The following is a 21,986-nucleotide window of genomic DNA, read 5'->3' as shown; positions in this document are numbered from 1 at the left end:
AAATAAAAATCAATGCACCCTTGACAGTGAGTGTGGAGCACGATTGAAAATACACCCACCTTTTCACTTCTTTGTGTGAATGTCATTTAAATGTAATCCCACTGTCCTGGAACATGTAGTATGTGATTGATTGTGTGCTGCCTTGACACTATTGCTGAAATAAAATAAATTGTAATTCCATGGAAAAGATTCTCTGGAGCTCAACCAGAGTGACCATTGGATTCTTGGCCACCTCACTTACCAAGACACTTGTCCCCAGTTGCTCAGTTTGGCCAGGCGGCTGGCTCAAAGAAATTACGTAGGCCACTGTGCTCTTCAGAACTTTCAGTGTTGTAGAGATATTTTTGTAGTCTTCTTGAGATTTATTCCTGGACACAATCCTGTCTCTAAGCTTTGCACTCCGTCCTTGAAAGGCATGCACTAAAATCCTCACCATTCTGCTTGCTCACCTTATAGCAATTGGAATTAATACCACCACTGGATGGCAGCAAACTCTGTCCTTTATTAAGTACTGTGCAGCGATTTTAAGTTAAGACAAAAACGTACGTGGCGCAGTGAAGCAAAGTCATAGGTCCTCAAATGAGGATCGCAGAACGGATGGAGAGGGTCCCAATTTAAGGTTCAAGGTCAGTGCATGAGATGCAGGTACCCAACCATTTGCTGCCAGTACACCCCACTGGAAAATGGCAAATACCATCCCATTATATAAAAAGGGTGACAGGGCAGATCCAAGCAACTATAGGCCAGTAAGCTTAAAATTAATGGAAGGAATTATTAAGGATAAGATTGAGCAACACATGGCAAGGACAGGAGTTATTCTGAACAGTCAGCATGGGTTTTACTAACATGTTGGAATTCTATGAGGAGGCAACAAAAGGATACGATCAAAGTGGAGCTTATGATATTATTTATCTGGACTTTCAGAAAGCATTTGATAAGGTGCCACGTGAGAGGTTGGGCATCAAGTTAAAAGAAGTGGGAATTCAGGGTGATGTTTTTAGATGGGTGCAGAATTGGCTCAGACACAGGAAGCAGAGGGTGATGGTGCGAGGAACCTCATCAGAACTGACCGATGTTGAGAGTGGTGACCAGTAGGGGTCAGTGCTAGGGCCGCTGCTATTTTTAATAAATATAAATGACTTAGACAGGAATATAAGTAACAAGCTGGTTAAGTTGGCAGATGATACCAAGATAAGTGGATTAGCAGATAATTTGGAATCCGTTATATCATTACAGAAGGACTTGGATAGCATACAGGCTTGGGCAGATTTGTGGCAGATGAAATTTAATGTCAGTAAATGTAAAGAATTACACATAGGAAGTAAAAATGTTAGGTTTGAATACACAATGGGCGGTTGGAAAATCGAGAGTACACCTTATGAGAAGGATTTAGGAGTCATAGTGGACTCTAAGCTATCAACTTCCCAACAGCGTTCAGAAGCCATTAAGAAGGCTAACAGAATGTGAGGTTATATAGCAAGATGTGTGGAGTACAAGTCCAAGGAGGTTCTGCTCAACCTTTATAATGCACTGGTGAGGCCTCATCTTGAGTACTGTGTGCAGTTTTGGTCTCCAGGCTACAAAAAGGACATAGCAGCACTAGAAAAGGTCCAGAGAAGAGCGACTAGGCTGATTCCAGGGCTACAGGGGTTGAATTATGAGGAAAGATTTAAAGAGCTGAGTCTAAACAGTTTAAGCAAAAGAAGATTAAGAGGTGACATGATTGAAGTGTTTAAAATTATGAAAGGAATTAGTACAGTGGATCGAGACTTGTATTTTAAAATGAGATCATCAAGAACACGGGGACACAGTTGGAAACTTGTTAAGGGTAAATTTCGCACAAACATTAGGAAGTTTTTCTTTACACAAAGAACGATAGACACTTGGAATAAACTACCAAGTAGTGTGGTAGACAGTAAGACATTAGGGACTTTCAAAACTCAACTTGATGTTTTCTTGGAGGAAACAAGTGGATAGGACTGGCGAGCTTTGTTGGGCTGAATGGCCTGTTCTCGTCTAGAGTGTTCTAATGTTCTAGTGTTCTAATGTAATATAGCTGGCACACCACGCTATGAAGATTTGTTTCAGTTTGCTTCTTATGGTTTCCTGATCATATTGCCTGTATATTGATCCCTTGGTCATCCATTTTTGCTCGCAGAATAACATCTTTGAACAGCCCTTCTTTCCTGCTGTTTATACACGGAGTCACACTCACTCAGAATTTAGGGTGCCAGTCAAATTAACATGCACACCTTTTGGATGAGGGTGGGAAACCAGAGTATCCACAAACAAATCCACACATGGACCAAGCCAAATATTGAAGCCAGTACTCTCTGCAAGACTCTTTTTACAGATTGCATTGATTGTCAATCTACATGCAAAATGTACCTGTTTATGAACAGGGAGTAGAGCCTCAACAAGAGAATTACCGAAACAGCAGTGTACTGAAAAAAAGAAAGCTGTAATTTCAGTTTATTATCTCAGGCATGACTTTATTGAAGGAAAAGAGAATAAGGAGCATGCCCATTCTGGATGGCATCATTGCATATACTGTACAGTATTTCTGTACACTCAACAGTACATAAAATGTGAACACTTGAAATAATACTAATAAGGTATACTAAGGCAAGTGGCTATATTCCCTTTAAGGGCCTCTTACATGGCCCTTGCCCATATATTTAGTGTTTATTTTTCACATTCAAAGAGGATAACTCAGTTCTTATACAGACCTGGTTGAAGGTTAGACTTCTACTTGCTGCAGTAATCAATGGACGGTTTACAGCTTAGTGTTCAATCGTTTTTGTCTCTTTTCACTGGAATACCTTGGACAAAAAGAAAGACAAAGGTCCACAGACTAAGATAATTGTGTGTACCCTTCATATTTTGAATTTTCTCCTTTTAACAAAGTTTCTGATTTAGTCTGAATCCTTTCAAGTTGCAGTGACATGTGATTAAAATCAATGGCATATATTCAAGGATTAAATGGGGGACAATTGTTGAGATGCAGTCCAGACAATTCACATCTGGATTGGCGGTCCAGGTTGTACTGTACGTTCAAAGGTTATTGTATGTAAAAGTAATCATAAGTTGTTCTGGGTTAGGCAATTAATAACAAAGAGGATAGATACTGGCCAAATACAACAGATTTGCTGACAGATCTTTTTGTCTTGCAATGTTACAACACATGGGTTGCCAATACTTTGCTACATAAATTACGTACAAATGCCTAACTCTACCACATGCTCATTGTATGCTAGGTATTACTGTAGTCACTATAATTTGTGCATGATAAGTGCTGAGGACATTGAGGTCCTGATCTGGTCCAGTTAGATCTTCAGTTTTTGAGTTTGTCTTGGCTTGTTGGCATCAGTAATTATAAAATGTCCTGGTCCTAGGCGATCCTTTTGACTAGTTGTGACACCAAAGTGAAGTGCCCGAGTCTTGATCATCTGGCCCCGCTCTCCATTCTTAGAAGATAATACTCCTGGTCATGAGATTTCAACACTTTTGCTTCAAAGGAAAATACTGATAAAGTTCAAAAGCCAGCCTTTGCACTGCTACATCCCACAAAATACACACCTTTCACGTGTTAGCACACAGTATAAGGTGTTCTTACAAACATAACACATCCAAGTGACAGCTTTGTGCCATACAGTCCACTGTTGCTGGCCATTCTGTAAGGACTTGTGAAGGTTTCAGTGTCCTGTGCACTCATGGACATCGCTGCAGATTAGGCCAGCCTAAAGTTACAATGTAGGGGGTCCCTGGTGGAAAAGTTCATTTACTGTCCTATGAATGTCAGACCCCAGAACTGGAGTATCACTCATCCTGGTACAGAATGAGCAGAATCTTTCGTAATACAATAAGAAGTACAAAATAATGAATAAATGATCAGTTGCACATATTACAGAAATAATACTCTTACATTTAAAAAAAGATGATCCATTTCAGTACCACATCTGTCACAATGCATATACACTTCAAGTGGCATACAGTGGGAAGAAAATGTATGTGAACTCTTTGGAAATAACCATATTTATGTATAAATGTGTCTTAAAATATGGCCTGACCTTCATCTACGTTGCAATATTCTTTTTTTATCTAATAACACACAAATTATTGTACGAGTATATTTTGTGCATATTGAATACTTTATTCAGACTTTCACAGTGTAAGTTGGAAAAAGTATGTGAACGCATACGCTAATGACTTCAACAAGAGATAATATAATAGGAGTTAGCAAACCTGGAGTCCAACCAATGAAATGAGTTTGGAGGGGTGGTTTAGAGATGCTTTGGCCAATAAAAAAAGACTCGAACATTTGAGTTTGATGTTCACAAAAACTGACAGCTGATGTGAAGCATGTCACACAAAAAAGAGATATCAGAAGATATGTGATCAAGAACTGTTGATCTGCATAAAGCTGGAAAGAATTACAAAGTAATCTCAAAGAGTTACGCTATTCATCAGTCCACAGGTAGACAAACTGTATGTTAATGGAGTCCTGTGGCTCCTCTCCCAAGAAGTGGAGTCATCAACCAAGATGACCTGAAAGGCACAACTTGGAATGCTCAAAGAGATAATAAAAAGCCCCCTAGAGTAACAGCTAAAAGCTTGAAGGAATCGCAGGACCTCATTAGTGTACCAAATATTGAACAAGCATGGTGTCTATGGCAGGACACAAAAGGAGAAAGCCCCACACAACATCACTGCGTGCTTGATGTTTGCCAAAGACCATTCTGACACTCCACAATGCCATTGGGAAAATATGTTGTGAACTGCTGACACTAAGATTGAATTGTTCAGGAGGAACATGCAACAGTACCTGTGGCGTACAAAAGGGCACCGCCTACCAACTTGAAAACATCATCCAAATGGTGAACTACGATGGAGAGAGCAACATGATTTTGGTCTACCTTACTGCCTTGGGGCCTGGACAGCTCAGTTAGAAGAAAATGAATTCCAAAGTTTATTAAATTATCCTACAGCGGTGTTCCTCACCCACTGGATTGTGACCCACTTTTAGCTGATTGCCATCGGTAGGTCACTAGTTGCATGTGAGATTTAAAATGCCGTATCAGCTAGTGACTTGCACATGGTATAACACAACCACCAACATACACACACACACACACGTGTCTTTACAAGTGATTGACGGCGCTGTGCATTATCTATTTCCATTTCTAATCACACTCGTTTCACCAAGGGAACCCGTCACCCCCAATCCCCTGCCCTTTAATCATGCTCGCTACACCAAGGGGAGTGCTTTTTGATATCTATATGTGGGTGGTTAGTGAACTTTCATAGATAAAACTGGGTCCATCCACCCATCCATCCATCCATTATCCAACCCGCTATATCCTAACTGCAGGGTCACGGGGGTCTGCTGGAGCCAATCCCAGCCAACACAGGGTGCACGGCAGGAAACAGACCCTGGGTAGGGTGCCACCCCACCACAGGGCAAAACTGGGTCCTGAAGCGATAAAGGTTGGGAATGACTGTCCAACAGGATGATATCAGGTTGGCTCTCTGGAAGCTGAAGCTAAGTAGAAGTTGGATGATGCAGCAGAACAATGACCTTAAACATCAAAGTAAGTGTACAACAGAATCGCTTCAAAAAGAGAAATTCAGTCTATTTCAAATAGCTCAATCAAAGCCCAGACCTTAACCCAACTGAGATGCTGACCTCAAGAGAGCCATTCAGACCAGACATCCTCAGAATATGACTGAGACGAGGCTGTTCTGTAACAGGGAATGGTCCAAAATTCCCTCTGAAACGTTGCACAGGTCTCATCTGGAAGTGCTTATTAGAGGTTATTGTTGCCAAAGGAGGTTTGTCCAGTTTTTAAATCCAAAGGTTCACTTACTTTTTCCACAGCTCACAGTGAATGGCTGATGGGAGTGTTCAATAAAGAAATGAAAGATTATAATCGTTTGTGTGTTATTGGCTTGAGCACATTGTGTTTGTCTATACTTGTGACTTAGATGAAGATCAGATCACATTTTATGATCAATTAATCAGGAAAATCAGGTAATTCCAAAGGGTTGACATACTTTTCTAGCTACTGTATGGCACATACCATTAAAAGTATCTAAAATGAGGTTTATGTGGGCTCATTAGAGCAAAGCTATTAATAATAATATTATAAAAAAATTAACATTTTCAGTACACAAAGAAAAATAATACTTGCAGTCGAATGCAAGCAAGTCACTAAACAGGTTAAATGCAATAAATAAACTAAGGGTTAGGAGGAAGGGCTTGAAATAAGTGCACATATCGGACATTCTTATCCCAGGGGTCAACATTCACCAGTATGATGAGATGGCTCTGAGTTTTTAGTCGTCACCACAACTGGAACAAAGTCTCCTTCTTTCTGCTTCTGGGACTGAGTGCTGCTAGACTTACTCCGGCTGTTATCAGGAGTTGGGCTGAGTGGAAGAGCTTTGCCAGCTTTTGTCTTCATGAGACAACCACATATGATGCGAAAGAAGGCCCTACGCATTTCCTTGCTGGCCAGAGTATAAATCAATGGATTCATGGCAGAATTCACCACAGCCAGGGCAATAAACCAGTGCTTCTTGTACAATATGCTACACTCTTTGGTCTTGCAGGCCACATCTATGAGGAACAGAATGAAAAGTGGTGACCAGAAAGCGATGAAGACTCCCACCACAATGACCACCGTTCGCAGCAGAGCCATTGACCGCTCAGAATTATTGTGTTTGGTTACCTTTCGGCCGCTGGACTTGACGAGTGCATAGATGCGTGCGTACAATATAACAATGGCTAGAAGGATTGCCATAAAAACAATGATGCAGAAGGCCACATACTTCTTTGAGTAAAGAGGCAGCAGAGTGGAGCACTCCTCAAGCTTATTAATACAGTTCCATCCAAGAATTGGTAGTGCCCCCAGTAAAATCGAGATAAGCCAGCAAGTACCAATCAGGAGAAACACTCTGTACTTCTTATTGGCATCATAAGGCCTCATTTTAATCATAGTCATGTGTCTTTCGATGGCAATCGCCAGCAAGCTGAAGGTGGAAGCGCCCAATGCCACAAACATGCTGCCTTCCCTAACAAACCACATAGTTACAGATAAGGTCATGGTCTTGGGACCTGACATGAGAATGTTGACTAGATAAGCCATGCCAGCCAACAAGTCACAAAGGGCTAAGTTCCCAATGAAGAAATACATTCGGTTATGGAATCTGTGATTTTTCCATATGGCAACCAGCACCATTAGGTTTTCCAGCTCTATGAAACCACATAATATGAGAAAGGCTACACTTGTAGGATCCAAGTTGTCAATGTCTTTCTCCCTTCCCTTGAGGTTTCCTGTATAGTTGTAGTGGAGTTCAATGTAGGGATTATATTTTGAAGGTAGTGCTATAGACATGGTGAGCACAGTTTCCACTTCTCCAAGAACAGTGACTCACATTCCCTGGTGACAATCTTTAGTGAAGAGTCTCTGGCACATCAGAATAAACCTAGCAGAGAAAAGGTCATTGTTAGCAAATTTCGGCTGGACAAGGACTACATCTAAACATTGGAGATATATTACGGAAGCCCATGGCTAAAACCAGTTTAGGACTGTCTAGAGCTCATCACTGTGATTTGGAAAGAAGGACATGGATCTGTCAACTACCCCATGATACCTGTAATGAAAACACATCTTCAGGAGGATACTCACTCATATAATTGTTATTGTAATGTTTGCTTTGGAAACTGGTGGAGATGAAGCTATAAAACTACATAGGAAAACTTTGATCAAATTCGCTGTGGTATTTTTCCAACTGGCTATGAACTTGCCACTGCTAATCATGGTATTGTCTTGGAATCTTTTGATCCTGTCTCACTTTCACAGCTAAAATGAACTATTGACACCCATAAACCAGCTCTCAGTCCTCTTGATATTGTACCACCACGCCGCGTAGTGGAAGCCTTTGATGTTTTAGGCCCACCTTTACTAGCCATTATCAATGATTCTCTTAGTGACGGAGTTGTGCCCACATTTTTTAAACATGCTGCGGTACGTCCCTGTCTAAAAAAGGCAGAATTAGATCCTGCAATTTTATTTAATTTTTGCCCGATTTCCCAATTGCTGTTTCTGGCTAAAATATTACAAAGAATGATTTATAATCAATTGGTTGATCACCTTAACTCCAATAATTTATCTGAGGCGTTATCATGGTGTTGAGATGGCCCTCCTGAAAGTATTCAATGACATCTCTATTATAACTGCCTCAGGTGGAGCTGCAGTCCTTGTCCTCCTTGACCTGTCCACTGCCTTTGACACTGTTGACCGTGAGATATTGCTATTGTGGCTTGAACATCTTGTTGGACTTAAAGGGACTGCTCTTAACTGGTTCAGGTCATTTCTAATTGGTAGACACTTTTCAGTGACTTTAAATTCCTCTTTTTCGTCTACTGCTCCTCTTAAATGTGGTGTTCCTCAGGGATCCATTTTGGGTCCTATTTTATTCTCTATATACCATCACCCTAGTGGAGCTATATTTAGGAAATTTAACATTTCTTTTCACTGCTATGCTGATGATACACAGGTTTATATTCCCGTCTGCAACTCTGCAATAAATCAACTGCACAACTGTCTTTCTGAACTAAGATCCTGGATGGCTAATAATTTTCTTGATCTGAATCAAAATAAAATGGAGGTGCTTATAGTGGGTCAATCAGCTAAAGCCCAAATTGGTCTTAGACTTCTCGGCTCTTTCTCTGTCTTTTGCAAACCTCAAGTCTGCAATCTTGGTGTTATTTTTGACAGTAACCTCTCTTTTGAGAAACAGATTAATTCTGTAGTCAAGAGTTGCTTTTTCCAGCTTTGTCTTTTAGGTAAGATCAAGCTGTTTTTATCTTCTTGAGAAAGCTACTCATGCTTTTATTTTTCTTGCCTTGATTACTGCAACTCACTGTATTCTAGGATTAGTAAATCCCTTATACGCAGGTTACAGTTGGTCCAGAATGCTGCCGCTCGCGTTCTGGTTGGGGCAAGAAAGTCTGATTCTGTTTCTCCAATATTAGCTTCTTTACACTGGCTGCCTGTCAGTTTTCGAATTGATTTTTAAATCTTGTTGCTAGTTTTTAAATCTTTACATGGGCTTGCTCCTGCTTATTCATCTGAATTGTGTGCTTTACACTGGCCATCTAGAGTGCTTAGATCTTCTGGTCAGTTGTCTCTTGTTGTCCCTCGTACCAAGTGTAAAACTAAGGGGGACAGGGCTTTTGCAGCTGCTGCTCCTCACCTGTGGAACTCTTTACCTCATTACATAAAGGAGTCGTCTACAATTGAACTGTTCAAAACAAGATTAAATACTCATTTCTATTCACTTGCATTCTGTGACCTTAACTGATCATTTCCTCATTGTGATTATGTAACATTACTTCTATTTATTATTTAATTTATTTATGTTAATTTATTTTATTTCTAATTATGTTATTCATGTTACTTGTATGTTTTTCTTTTATTCTATTATTGTAAAGCCACAGCATTCCTATGTTGTTTTAAATGTGCTATATAAATAAATTTGACATCGACATTTGACATCTAATTATGTGGTAAAAAGCCTGGAAGCGATTACCTCTCTCCTCATTGGATAAGTAAGCCATACATTCTGATGGAGCTATAAAAACACAACCCTTTAGAGAGAAGTGATACTGACAATAGGATCAGTTGGTGATCTCCGGCTGGAGCGGCTTTAAAAATCCTATCAAGTCAGCACCAGGAACAAAGACATGTATGTGAGGTTAACTGGTAATTCCAAACTGGCCGAGTATGTGTTGGAGCAGAGCTGCATACATGAGTGTGACCAGCGATGGACAGGCACCCCATTCGGGCCGCTTCCTCCCTTGTTGCAATGCAGCAAAATAGGCTGTCTTCCCATGCACTGGAATAAGTAAGTATTTGAATATTGTACTATTATTCACTTATATGGCTAACACCTTTATTCAGGCATACTTACAACATCTGGAATACAATTGATTACATTATTTATGTTTTTCCAACTGGAGCATAAGCAGGTGAATTGAGTTGCTCCTGGTCACAGAGTAGCGGGATTTGATACAACAGCTGCAGGCTGTGCAGTCCAAAGCCTTAACAATTATGACACACTGCCCACCTTATATTATATTATATTATATTATACTAGCAAAATACCCGCGCCTCGCAGCGGAGAAGTAGTGTGTTAAAGAAGTAATGAAAAAGAAAAGGAAACATTTTAATAATAACGTAACATGATTGTCAATATAATTGTTTTGTCATTGTTGTGAGTGATGAGTGTTGCTGTCATATATATATATATATATATATATATATATATACACACAGTATATATACACACACACATATATAAACATATATATATACATATCCATACATATATATACACACACACATATATACATATATATACATACATCCATATATATATATATACATACATATCTACATATATACATATACACACACACACATATATATATATATACACATATATATAATATAGCAGAATACCATACATCACAGATATAGTGTGTAAAGAAGGTATATATATACACATACATAGGAAAAATTTTAAAACATATCTACGTAACATGGATGTTAATGTAATTGTTTTGTCATTGATATGAGTGTTGTTCTCATATCTATCTATATATATATATATATATATATCTATATATATATATATATACCATATATATAATATAGCAAATACAGCGCGAGAAGTAGTGTGTTAAAGAAGGAACAAAAAGAAAAGGAAACATTTTGAAAATAACGTAACATGATTGTCAATGTAATTGTTTTGTCACTGTTATGAGTGTTGCTGTATCTATATATATATATAGCAAAATACCATATATATATATATATATGTCATGTGTTAAAGAAGTTATGAAAAGAAAAGGAAACATTTTAAAAATAATGTAACATGATTGTCAAAGTAATTGTTTTGTGTATTTGTCGCTGTGATAGCGTATATATTGTTTACCGCTAGCTGTTTTGGTAGCTGCATCAGAAAATGTACCACGACGCCTGACACGCCTCCTTTTACTGTTTTCTCACAGCTTGGATTGCTGCTGTCATATATATACACACACACACACACACATACATATATATATATACATACATACATATATATATACACATACATATCTTCATATATATACATATCTATATATATATATATATATATATATATATATATATATATATATATACATACATACATATACGTGTGTGTGTATATATATATACATACATATACTTGTGTGTATGTTTGTATGTGTCTATATGTGTGTGTATAGCTTTGGTCACTGAGTGCAAGGGAAAAATAATAAAATATAGTCTATAAGTTATTAAACAGTAAAACATTAACGTTTTAAGAAGTACAGGTACATTGAGCACTACTGGAGTGGTTTCAGGTAAACTACATTTTAAAGACTGTGTAACACAACAGGTAAGTAACTAACAGCAGCTAAAATGTATATGGATCATCTCTCGGTAGTAGATCCCTTTTGAAAGGCGCTACACGACGGCTGTGGTATAGAAATTACATTTTCTATGTGAACGCTCAAATTTGTGCCTCTGGTAATGTGCCTTACCGCATTTAAAGAAAATTAGTTTTGTGTCCTGTGCAGTGTTAAGAGAGAAAGGCTTTGGTTTGGGATAAAAGGAAAAAAGGTGTAAAGAAAGGAAAGTTGCCTTTTTCTTTTATATAGTATAGAGATGTGTTTCGCTGACGTTATGATCGCCTTTTGGGGACAGTGCGGTGGGTCTTGTGTAGACTGGTGAGACGCCCCGCCATTAATCGGCTGTGATGGCACTGTCAGTCCTCCACTGTGTGCGTGTCTTCATAATCCGAGGTGAGGACCTCATAATCTTATACGTGCAAAAGAAAGTGTGAATCGCCTTAATATTATTTTGCCGTGGTGTAGAAAAGGGGTCCCGTGTTTGCACTTGTCTGGGCTATAGCGCAGGGGGAGGATGAAAAAAATTAAAAGTGCTCACTTTGACTTAAGGCAGAAGCGCAGTCAGCGCCTCAAAGGCCGGCACAGCTATGCACGCGCTGGCTGCTCGACTTTTGCTGGGCAGGAGACCCTTTTGCACACACGCTCATGATATCAAAAGTCTCAGCGCTCTTTGGAGGTCATTCATATATTATATATATAGCAAAATACCAGCTACCGCAGCGGAGAAGTAGTGTGTTAAAGAAGTAATGAAAAGAAAAGGAAACATTTTAATAATAACGTAACATGATTGACATTGTCATGAGTGTTGCTGTCATATATATGCCTGCCTAAATAAGTCACCCTCGCTTTGCTCTTACTTTTTACCGCTCATTTAATCATGGCTAGTGGCGGAAAAATTATAAAATGGAAGGAGGATGGCTTTACCAAAACAATTATTGATGGCTTAATCGATTATTCATAAAGCTTGAATTGGTGATCTGTTTTTCTGTGTTAACCTCATATTTTTCATACTTCTTCTCAAACTAAGGTGGTGCGAGGGTAAAATGAATCGGGATGCGCTGATCAATGTAATCGTGTACCAGGAAATCATGCATTGACAAAAGCTCCCTTTGCTTGTAATGCAAAGTGTGATTAAATGCATTATTTTTAACGTTATGGAGCACATGCATCAAGCTTCTCAGCTGTGCTTGTGCTAAGAAAAGGAAAGATTTTAAAAATAACGTAACACGATTGTCAATGTAACCTTTTGTAAGTAGTGCCTGGAGGATTCAGTGTGGAGAAACTCTAGAGACAGCGTGTGTATTAACTTGTGGTTTTTTCTGTGAGTATTTGGTGGCAGTCTGACGGTTGCTTGAAGACGGCGTTAGCTGAGCTCAGCTCAGAGCGAAATGAGATGAATGGGAGGGGAGATGATGACGTGACTCCCCACCCGCCTTTAACTGTCAATCCCCACAAACACAGTCTCGGAATTTGCATAAGCACACCCCTTCACCTACAATTTTAACTTAGTTACAAAGTGATCAAAACTCTCGCTTATATCCCGCGTCCTCTCATTAAACTTGTATCCCGCATTACCTGTGGGCATGTGAAACGCCAGCGTAGCCTGTCTATGAACTTAATTTAAAGTTTAGGTTTACACCTTGCTTTCTTTCGAGGTAGCAGCACTCATGAATATGGTAGTATATGTCACTTTCCGCTTCTTATTGTTTCGCTGCCTTCTCAATTATATAATGCATGTTTTCTTAAGCGCTTTTGGAGGTCTTCCTGGTTTTCTACACACTGCGTTGACAGTCAGTTCACGTGATTACGGGGGAGGCGTGATGATGTCACACTAAACTCCCCCCACGCCTTTCCAGCTCAACTCCATTACAGTTAATGGAGAAAAATACCTTCCAGTTATGACCATTAGGCGTAGAATTTCGAAATGAAACCTGCCCAACTTTTGTAAGTAAGCTGTAAGGAATGAGCCTGCCAAATTTCAGCCTTCTACCTACACGGGAAGTTGGAGAATTAGTGATGAGTCAGTGAGTGAGTGAGTGAGTGAGCCTTTTAGTAGGATTTTTAGATTATATTAGTATAGATTATATTATATTATATTATATTATATTATATTCAGTCAGTCAGTCAGTCATTTTCCATCCTGCTATATCCTAACACAGAGTAATGGGGGTCTGCTGAAGCCAATCCCAGCCAGCACAGGGCGCAAGGCAGGAACAAATCTCAGGCAGGGTGCCAGCCCACTGCAGGGCACACACATGCACACATCCACACACCAAGCACACACTAGGGACAATTTCAGATTGCCAATACACCTAACCTGCTTGTGTTTGGACTGTGGGAGGAAACCAGAGTACCCAGAGGAAACCCATGCAGACACGGGGAGAACATGCCATCTTATTCTTAAACCCATTAGTCTAATTCAGAGTTGCAGGAGACTGGCAACTGTCTCATTCAGGGATGTGGAGTCTGGCAAAAGAAATAGGGTTCCAGTCCATTGCACAGCATATTATATTATATTATATTATATTATATTATATTATATTATATTATAGCTTTGCAAGTCCACCAGCCCAAACCCCAGGGGGGGTAGTTGGGTGGTGGGGAAACAAGCAAAGCGAGGACAGCTGCTGTACAGGCTTTGAAATGATCGACGCGCAGCACGAGAAGCAGAACACACAGCAGGGCAGGAGGAGCAGTAAGCAAGCAGGTAATCCATCCGCATCTCCAAAGTGTGCGTTCAGCCACCCCCTTCACTACGCGAGTGGCACAGACGTGAAGTGGCTGATGCTTGGTGTGTTGCACGCCCCGGGGTTAGGGAGAGAAGGTGGGCTCACAAAGCGAGCAGGGGACCAAGCCCCTTAATTATATTATATTATATTATCAAGCCCACTTAGTCCGTATCAGGGCTGTAGGGGACTGAAATCTGGGAACTGTCAGCACAGGGCAGAAACAGGGTGCCAGCTAAGGAGATGCTGTCAGATCAGCTGCTGCAGCTAGTGAGCTGCGAGTTTTGTTTGTCTGCGTTGATCATTTCATAGCCTGTACAGCAGGTGTCCTTTTCCTACTTCACGTCTCTGCTATTCGCATTGTGAAGGGGGCGGCTTAACACATGCTAAGGAGAAGCAGTCCAATCATCTGCTGGCTTGTTGCTGCTGCTGCTGGCAAGCTGCTTGTTCAGCTTGTGGCTTTTTGTTGTTTTAAGCGCTGGGAGCACATGAAGTGTGTCTGCCAAAAACATTCCAACAACTGCTAGGTTGGATGTCCGTGAACTTGTTTTAAATGTTGTCACACTGCCTTGTCTTGTGTGATGTTAAAGTGTCTCTTCCGAGCAGATCGCGTCTTGTCTCAGGTCTAACACTATTGGCACGAAATGTTGTTTTCCTGTTCTCCCTGCTCTCCATACATACTTCAGGATTGACCACAAACATGGCACCAGTAACGGTAAAAGCCTTACAATTTAGGAATATATAAATATACAAGGATTATCAAAACTAAGTATGAGCAGAGACACAAACCCCTCAATTTTCCTTTTGCCTAAATTTGTAGTTCATCTGTTCTTTCTCATTATGGCATGTAGGAAGACAAAAAGACATGTCATAAAAATGCTCCAAGTGCACATTACAGAGGAGCCGAATGGTTTTCCTCATGAAAGGATACTCTGCAGTCTGCCTTTATCTCTGACTGCTCTTTTTCTCAGCTTATAAAAACACATGTTTTAAAAACACAGGCAATTTTGCAAATCTGTAATTACTTACTTAAGTAGTAACTACTGCAATATTACAACAAGGAACTCGACGTTTTTCAGCATATAAAAATAATGTTTTAAAAATAGATTAAAATCAGCACATTTGAAATTACATATTTAAGTGTTCGCTATGCAGCAGTAACTGGCTACTTGTTTTACTTAAGAAGAACAAACCTCTGTGTATATATATAACTGTTAATGTGAAAAGCAGTAAGCAGTAAGAAAAGACGAGTTACCGTATAGGCTGCATCAGCGTGCATCTGCAAAAAGAAAAAAGATAAAGAAAAAAGTTAAAGGGTTAGGATGAAAAGCAAAGAATGTACATAACAAAGCTGGTGTTTCTTTTCTCTTTCTTTCCTTGTCAGTATGAATATAGACTTTAACCTTGTTTTCTCAGTAGGAAAAGATGATGGGATGGAAACCTATAAAAATTCCATTCTTCATTACTGTGGTTCTCATCTTTAAGGTTCTGCTGCACCAACAGCCTGGTGGGCAGGCATAGGATTCTAAATTTGACACCCGTGATCAACTTGTCTTTCCATTCATTTTCTTACCCAATTATGGAACACAGGATGTCAAAAGTAAGTTAAACCCGTCACAACAGATATAATAAAGCTGTAAATAAATAAATAAAAAGGACATTAAAAAAAAAATCTTTAATAGAGACTTATTTCGAGAATGTGAATCGTGGTACTTGTTTTTCTTTGATCTTGGACAGACTGTATTTAGTAAAACGTACTTTGCATGTGATTATATGTGAAGGACGTTAGTAAGTACGTGCTGTCATACATAATTAATTTTCTTGAGCAGAACGTGAAAAGAATGAGCCAGAGTGAGAAACGCACGCCGCCACCTCCAATAGACTCCATGAGATTTAAATGTTGTTGGCCCCCGCCCTTCTGTGACCCTGAACTGATTTAAGGCATTTTAGCTTGGATGGATGAAAGGAAGCTCTCCGATGTATAAAACACAGCATGTTCAGCCTTCAGGATAAAATATTCCAGTATGGTTACAAATTCCAGTTTAAGTTCTCAACAGATTTGCAGCTTTTAGTCATCAGTAAACTCCGTTTATGGCGTTTTCTCCGTCATTTTGTTTCGTTTCACTGGAACGTCCGATATAATGATACAGTTTGTAAAAGAAAGAGTAAGGTAAGTAAGAATAAGTAAGGTCCCTATTCAACCTTTGTTTTATTATTGGTGCGTCGGGACTTCATCTCTCCTCAAGTCCCAACTAAAACATTTACAAGGACTTCATCTCTCCTCAAGTCCCAACTAAAACATTTACAAGAAAAAGCAATCGATTAGGAGATCAGAAAAAAAGGCTGAATTATTCAAAATGAAATTATTTGCGGGTATACTATAATAGTAAAATGTGTAATGGTATAAAATCAAATAAAAAGATGCCTGGCATTTTACCGCAAGATCTATCTGTTATAGTGCATTTTCCTTATCTATCTATCTTATATAGTGCCTTTTTCCTATCTATCTATCTGTTATACTGCATTTTCCTTATCTATCTATCTATCTATCTATGCATTTTATCTATCTATCTATCTATCTATGCATTTTCGGTTGCAGTCTCCAGTTATTTTAATGCGGTGACGGGTTTTTGTCTTCTGAGGTATTAGCCACTTCACAAACCGAACATGTAGCTGAAAAACTATATATGTGTATATTTTTAATTCTTAACCAATTTACAGAAATGTATGAAAACATATCAGCGAAAAGAAGAATCATCTTCACAATCCTTCCGTCCAACTCCTGTCAAGTCAGCGCTGATGGTGGTCTGCTCTTGATGAATCTAGACCTTTAGTGTAGGTGCAGCAGCTACCGATGAGTCCGATCAGAGTCCATATTTTTGGTTAGGGTAACAACAAAATGTCAAGTTATGCCACTTTATTGTTACATCTGTTACCACGAATTCACAGGCGTATAATACAACGTGTGGGCAAGGTCCATAGCAGTAGAGAAATATTAATTTGAATGGGTCTTTAAAGAGTATACTGTACACATAATGCATTTAAATATCAGTTCATCAGACGCGACGAACAAGAGGGGATCAAGACTTTAATGGTGACCAAAACTCCAGGTCCTGAAATTGCACACACTCCATGAGATTAAAGGAATCTGACTTTGAAATGACCAGAACTGCCTCCAGCTGAAGCTAAATAAAGTTTTGAGGAAAGGCTGAAAGTGCCTCCCTCTGAAATTGCGTCTGTTCCTTGGAAATAAATGAAACCACATCGAGTCCTCAAACGTCGTTGAAACTACACCCCATAACTAAAGTGTCCATGCTGTCACAAGCCATTATTAATCCGGAAGGCAATAAGAAAAAAATCTATATACATACAGTATATATATATATATATATATATATATATATATATATATATATATATATATATATATATATATATATATATATCCTGCCTTTAAAGATTGGAAGTGGATACAATTGTGCTTCAATTCCGCAAAGGGGTGTATGCGTTCTGGACAGTTACCACAATGTCTTACTTATAACTGCATACGATGCGCAGATTAATGACTCAAGCTGCGCCTACTCTATGCTGTATGCCTACTGCATATCCCCCTGGCCATTGAACCTTACTCTTATTCTATGTTAATTAATGTTGACTAATTTTATTTTCTTACTGTGTCTCTTAATTTTCTATTCTTCATTATGTAAAGCACTTTGAGCTACATTTTTTTTGTATGAAAATGTTCTATATAAATAAATGTTGTTGTTGTATCCATCCAGAATTCATCAGGCATCGGCAGTTTACATGTTAGCAGGGCTCCTTATCATTTGCTGCATGCACGGCTAGGTGGCGCAGTGATGAGATTGAAAGCTACGCCCAGTCTCCGGAGTTCGCATTCAAACTGTGTCTTCTATTCCTGTTCGGTTACTCGTTCTGTTTCCCCAGAACGTACGACTAATTGGTTAACCTAATATTGTGGGCGTGTCCTAGTGCTTAATCTAATCTAGATCACGAAGGTCAAATATCCTGTAATGGTCGAATCGCTCGTCAGTTTAATTTACGAGTTCGCTCCTTCATGAAGACGCTCGTCTCTCGCCGCTTGGCCGTAATAGGTCTTGTCTTATCAACAAAACTTCATTTATATTGTGTTTTCTTCAGACTCGGGCTGCACGAACTTGGAGCTAACTTAAACACCTGACACGCGGTACTGGTTAGTCCCGGACGGGCCCTGAATAGAACGTTGAGTACCCGTGCACCCCACACAAATTTAAAAAGCTAAGTAAACCTTGGAGGTAGACTTTGATTACTAATCTCTTTTCTAAACCGCATTGTGGAAACCTTTGACAGAACACACGGCAGTAGTCAACTCTGGCAGCGCACGCACTTCTACTCCCAGACACACCAGGCTAATTTTAGAGTGTAGTGATCGAAGGGAGAAATTCTTGCGCGCAGGTAGTGACCGGATTCAGATAAGAAAACAGAATTCTGAAGCTGTGTCGCTCAAATCCTAATCGAAGTGAAAATACTTCTAGAACTAAAAAGATCGTTGAATTACAACAACTGCGTTGCACAATTCGCATCCCGGAACCAAAAAATAATCTGCAATAAGCAGAGCTTTAACTACGTTGTTAGGTACAATGGCTTTGTGGATAAGCTTTAGTATCTCAGGCTCTGGGTTCAAAACCCGTTACCAGCCAGCGATTCAGCTGGTGAAACAAAATGCGAGCAAATGGATCCTAAATGTCTGGATAAAGGCGTCAGTGATTAAGGCTTTGGACTTCAAACCCTGAGGTTGTGGGTTCAAATCTCGCTACTGATACTGTGTGACCGTAAGCAAGTCAACTTCACCAACTGGAAAAAATGAAAAGAAATGTAACCAATTGTATCTCAAATATTGTAAGTCGCTTTGGATAAAGGCGTCAGCCAAGTAAATAAATGTAATGCATGGCATATATTATTATTCGTCCATAAAATAAACGGACAGATATTGGTAATTCACAAATGTATTATCTCTTCATGGTTATTTATGAAGCCTGTCACAGATTAAATAAACCTTCATGACGAGAAGGACCTAAAAAAATCTTCCACGCTCTGCTGAACCTACCTTAATGTTCAAGAGTGTATATCCGTAGCTTTCATTTTTCATCGTAATGTCAGCAACGTGGAACGCCTATACAAATTGCTGACAGTCTGTTCCAATTTAATTCCGATGTGGATTCACCGCTTCAAAGGACTGACGAACAACTTAAACCTATCCATCAATCCATCCATTTTCAACGCTCGTCTATATACTGTAATTTACATCCATTTTCGTGACAGGATCTTCGAAAGTCGAATTTTATCTCTGCAAGAATGTGCGTAAGTCAGTCCATCGAGAATAGATCATTCTTTGGTTGTCCTCACCAGTTTGTTCCAGTAAAGAGGTATAGGGGTTGGAGGTTATCTACACTGGGGGTGCAATGCGGGGACCAAAACAGCGCCAGCACAAGATTGATGATGATAAATACACCCACACACACACGCACACACACATACACTCATTCACACATGCATACACACACATAAATACACATTCATACATGCACAAACCCATGTACAGACATGCGCACACAGGCACACACACACACATACATACACACTAGCGACTTGGGCGTGCAATTTGTTTTCTCCACAGGATTCGTTCTTTTCTCCTCCGTTTTGCCCAATCGGAATGGCTGGCTCGTCCTCTGTACCCAAAGTACGACTCCCACATACGGATTTAGCGGGTTGGGTACACGAATGAAAGAAATGCGTACTATTACTTGGAGTCTGGTTTTCTTCCATCCTTACTGTAACGTGGCACATCTTCATCCAGTAACAAACGATCTCTGCAAGTTACTGATTGAAACTTGAGTATAATTGTGTAATTGCATACGTTTTGTGATCGGTGCAGATATGCTGTTTGAGCAGAAACACCCGGCAGGTACATTGATAATGACATCTTTTAAAATTACAAGTGAATTAATGTGTTACTGTAGGTGCTGCAATGAACTGTCGTCCCGTCAATGACTGCATGCTGTCTAATACCCGTTGAAAGCTGGTACTTCCTAGCTGCTTCATAAAAGAACTCGCTCATCCATCCATTATCTCAATCGTTCAATCCACTTCAGGGCTATTTTGGCATCATTGGATGCCAAGATGGAAACCAATTCTGGAGTGAGCGTCAGTCATGGCTTGTCGCAGTTAATCCCACATATCCGTACTCATTCAAACAGCCAAATAAGTGTAACTGATTAATTTATAACGTGCGTGTTTAGGAGACTGCAGTACTCATAGAACATGCAAACTCAAAAAATAATAAGTAAAATAAAAATTCTGGGATTAGCGACTGAGGTGGTGAACTGGATCATACGCCCCGTAATTCGAGCCCATCCTGACAACATCGGACACGAGGCAAGAAAAAAAACCCTGCGCGGGACGCCCGTCTGTTTCACGGCACTATTATTTTATAATTACAGATGTTTGCAGCACCTGTTTTAGCAGTAGAGGCGTTAAAATGTGACAGCGATATCTAGATGACGGTTTCACGGTCTAAGTCTCTCAGTCCAAGAGTTTAAACCGCTGGGATTTCAGAACACGTTAACTAGTTCGTTTCAAAGTATTCCCTGCCTCGTTAGACCCCAAATGAATACTATTCAGGGGTACTCACCACGAAAGCGGTAGGTATCTGTGAGCAATGGGAAGTCCGAACGTGGCGCCTGCTCACCGCTAAACTCCGCGATTCCGCCTCTTAGCGCTTACCTTTCCCTCCAGGTGAACATAATTGTGGTCTCCACTGCTTACACAGAATTCCGTCTTGTTTGCGCGTTTCGAATGTTTTCTTGTAATGGAGGTAATTCCGAGTTATAGATCCAAAGAGAAGGCACGTTTAACCATCTGTCCAACGGTTCGCAAATTGTGGCTTCCTCGGCAGCTCTGGTGGTCTTTCCGCCCTTGAAACTCTACTCCTCATTCTCCTCCCATCGGTCCGAATGACACGCCTCACTTGACTGAAACCTGCTTCACCCACCACTGGAGACCCCAGCTGCAGATGCCTCTATCCCTGGTGCTGGAAAACTGCATTTTTTATAATGTGAATATCTTTACCGTATAATTCTAACAAGAACAGCGGCGCTTTATAGAAGAAAGAAAAGGAAACCAACGTAAGGTATCCATGACTTTAAAATGAAATACTCTTTTAAAGTATCAATGAATGGAAGAATTAAGATAGCGATATGTGTTTGTGGTAACCCCTTCAGCTCACATATATGACGTTCTTTTCTAAGCCGACTCTAGGTCTTATATAGCATCAATCGCTAGGGGGCGCTCCTTCTTAATTGTGCTGTAAGTTTCCCTAGTATTGTCGTGCTACGGACCTAAATTATAACATCAGATCATCAAATTCGCTTAATCCTCCTCAGGGTTGGGAAGGGCCAGAGCCTTTTCTAGTAGCACTGGGTGCAAGGTAGGAAAATGACTTGGGTGGGGTATTAGCCCATGTTGGGGCCCACTCACTCACTGTCACACTAAATGAGGTTATGTGTTCATCCTTATTGTGATGTACTGGTGGTAATATGTTAGTATGGAATGCATGTAAGCATTTGTTTGTATTTGTTACAATGCTATTATTATTCCAAAGGGAAAATATGCAGTCTCCACACAGACTATGACCAGACACAATATTTGAACCCTGGAAATGGGGCAGTGAAGCTGAAGCACTAATGAGTGGGCTAACAATGGCACCCTACAAAGTC

At 39.8% G+C, this 21,986-nt stretch overlaps 1 protein-coding gene across 5 annotated transcripts; it reads right to left on the bottom strand.

Annotated features, from left to right (window-relative positions):
* Positions 1-2,471: 2,471 nt before the first annotated feature.
* Positions 2,472-21,473, bottom strand: LOC120532943 (sphingosine 1-phosphate receptor 3). 5 transcript variants are annotated; one of them, XM_039759448.1, is made up of 3 exons: positions 20,995-21,473; positions 15,470-15,493; positions 2,472-7,488 (listed from the first exon to the last, which is right to left on the bottom strand). In XM_039759448.1, exon 3 carries the CDS (start codon positions 7,395-7,397, stop codon positions 6,300-6,302), a length of 1,098 nt encoding a protein of 365 aa, XP_039615382.1. In that variant the 5' UTR covers positions 7,398-7,488; positions 15,470-15,493; positions 20,995-21,473; the 3' UTR covers positions 2,472-6,299. The 5 variants fall into 5 exon arrangements, with proteins under 5 accessions (XP_039615382.1, XP_039615384.1, XP_039615383.1 ...); XM_039759450.1 differs by lacking the exon at positions 20,995-21,473 and adding an exon at positions 20,903-20,949; XM_039759449.1 differs by lacking the exon at positions 20,995-21,473 and adding an exon at positions 19,319-19,756.
* Positions 21,474-21,986: the final 513 nt, after the last annotated feature.

This window comes from Polypterus senegalus, chromosome 7, assembly GCF_016835505.1.
Source record: "Polypterus senegalus isolate Bchr_013 chromosome 7, ASM1683550v1, whole genome shotgun sequence".
NCBI lineage: Eukaryota > Metazoa > Chordata > Cladistia > Polypteriformes > Polypteridae > Polypterus > Polypterus senegalus.
Note: the sequence above shows the minus strand (reverse complement) of the source record. Positions and strands in the feature narration are given on the sequence as shown.

What these genes read in the sequence shown, in the direction of transcription:
- LOC120532943 (XM_039759448.1), bottom strand. Translation starts at nt 7,397, where the DNA reads ATGTCTATAGCACTACCTTCAAAATATAATCCCTACATTGAACTCCAC.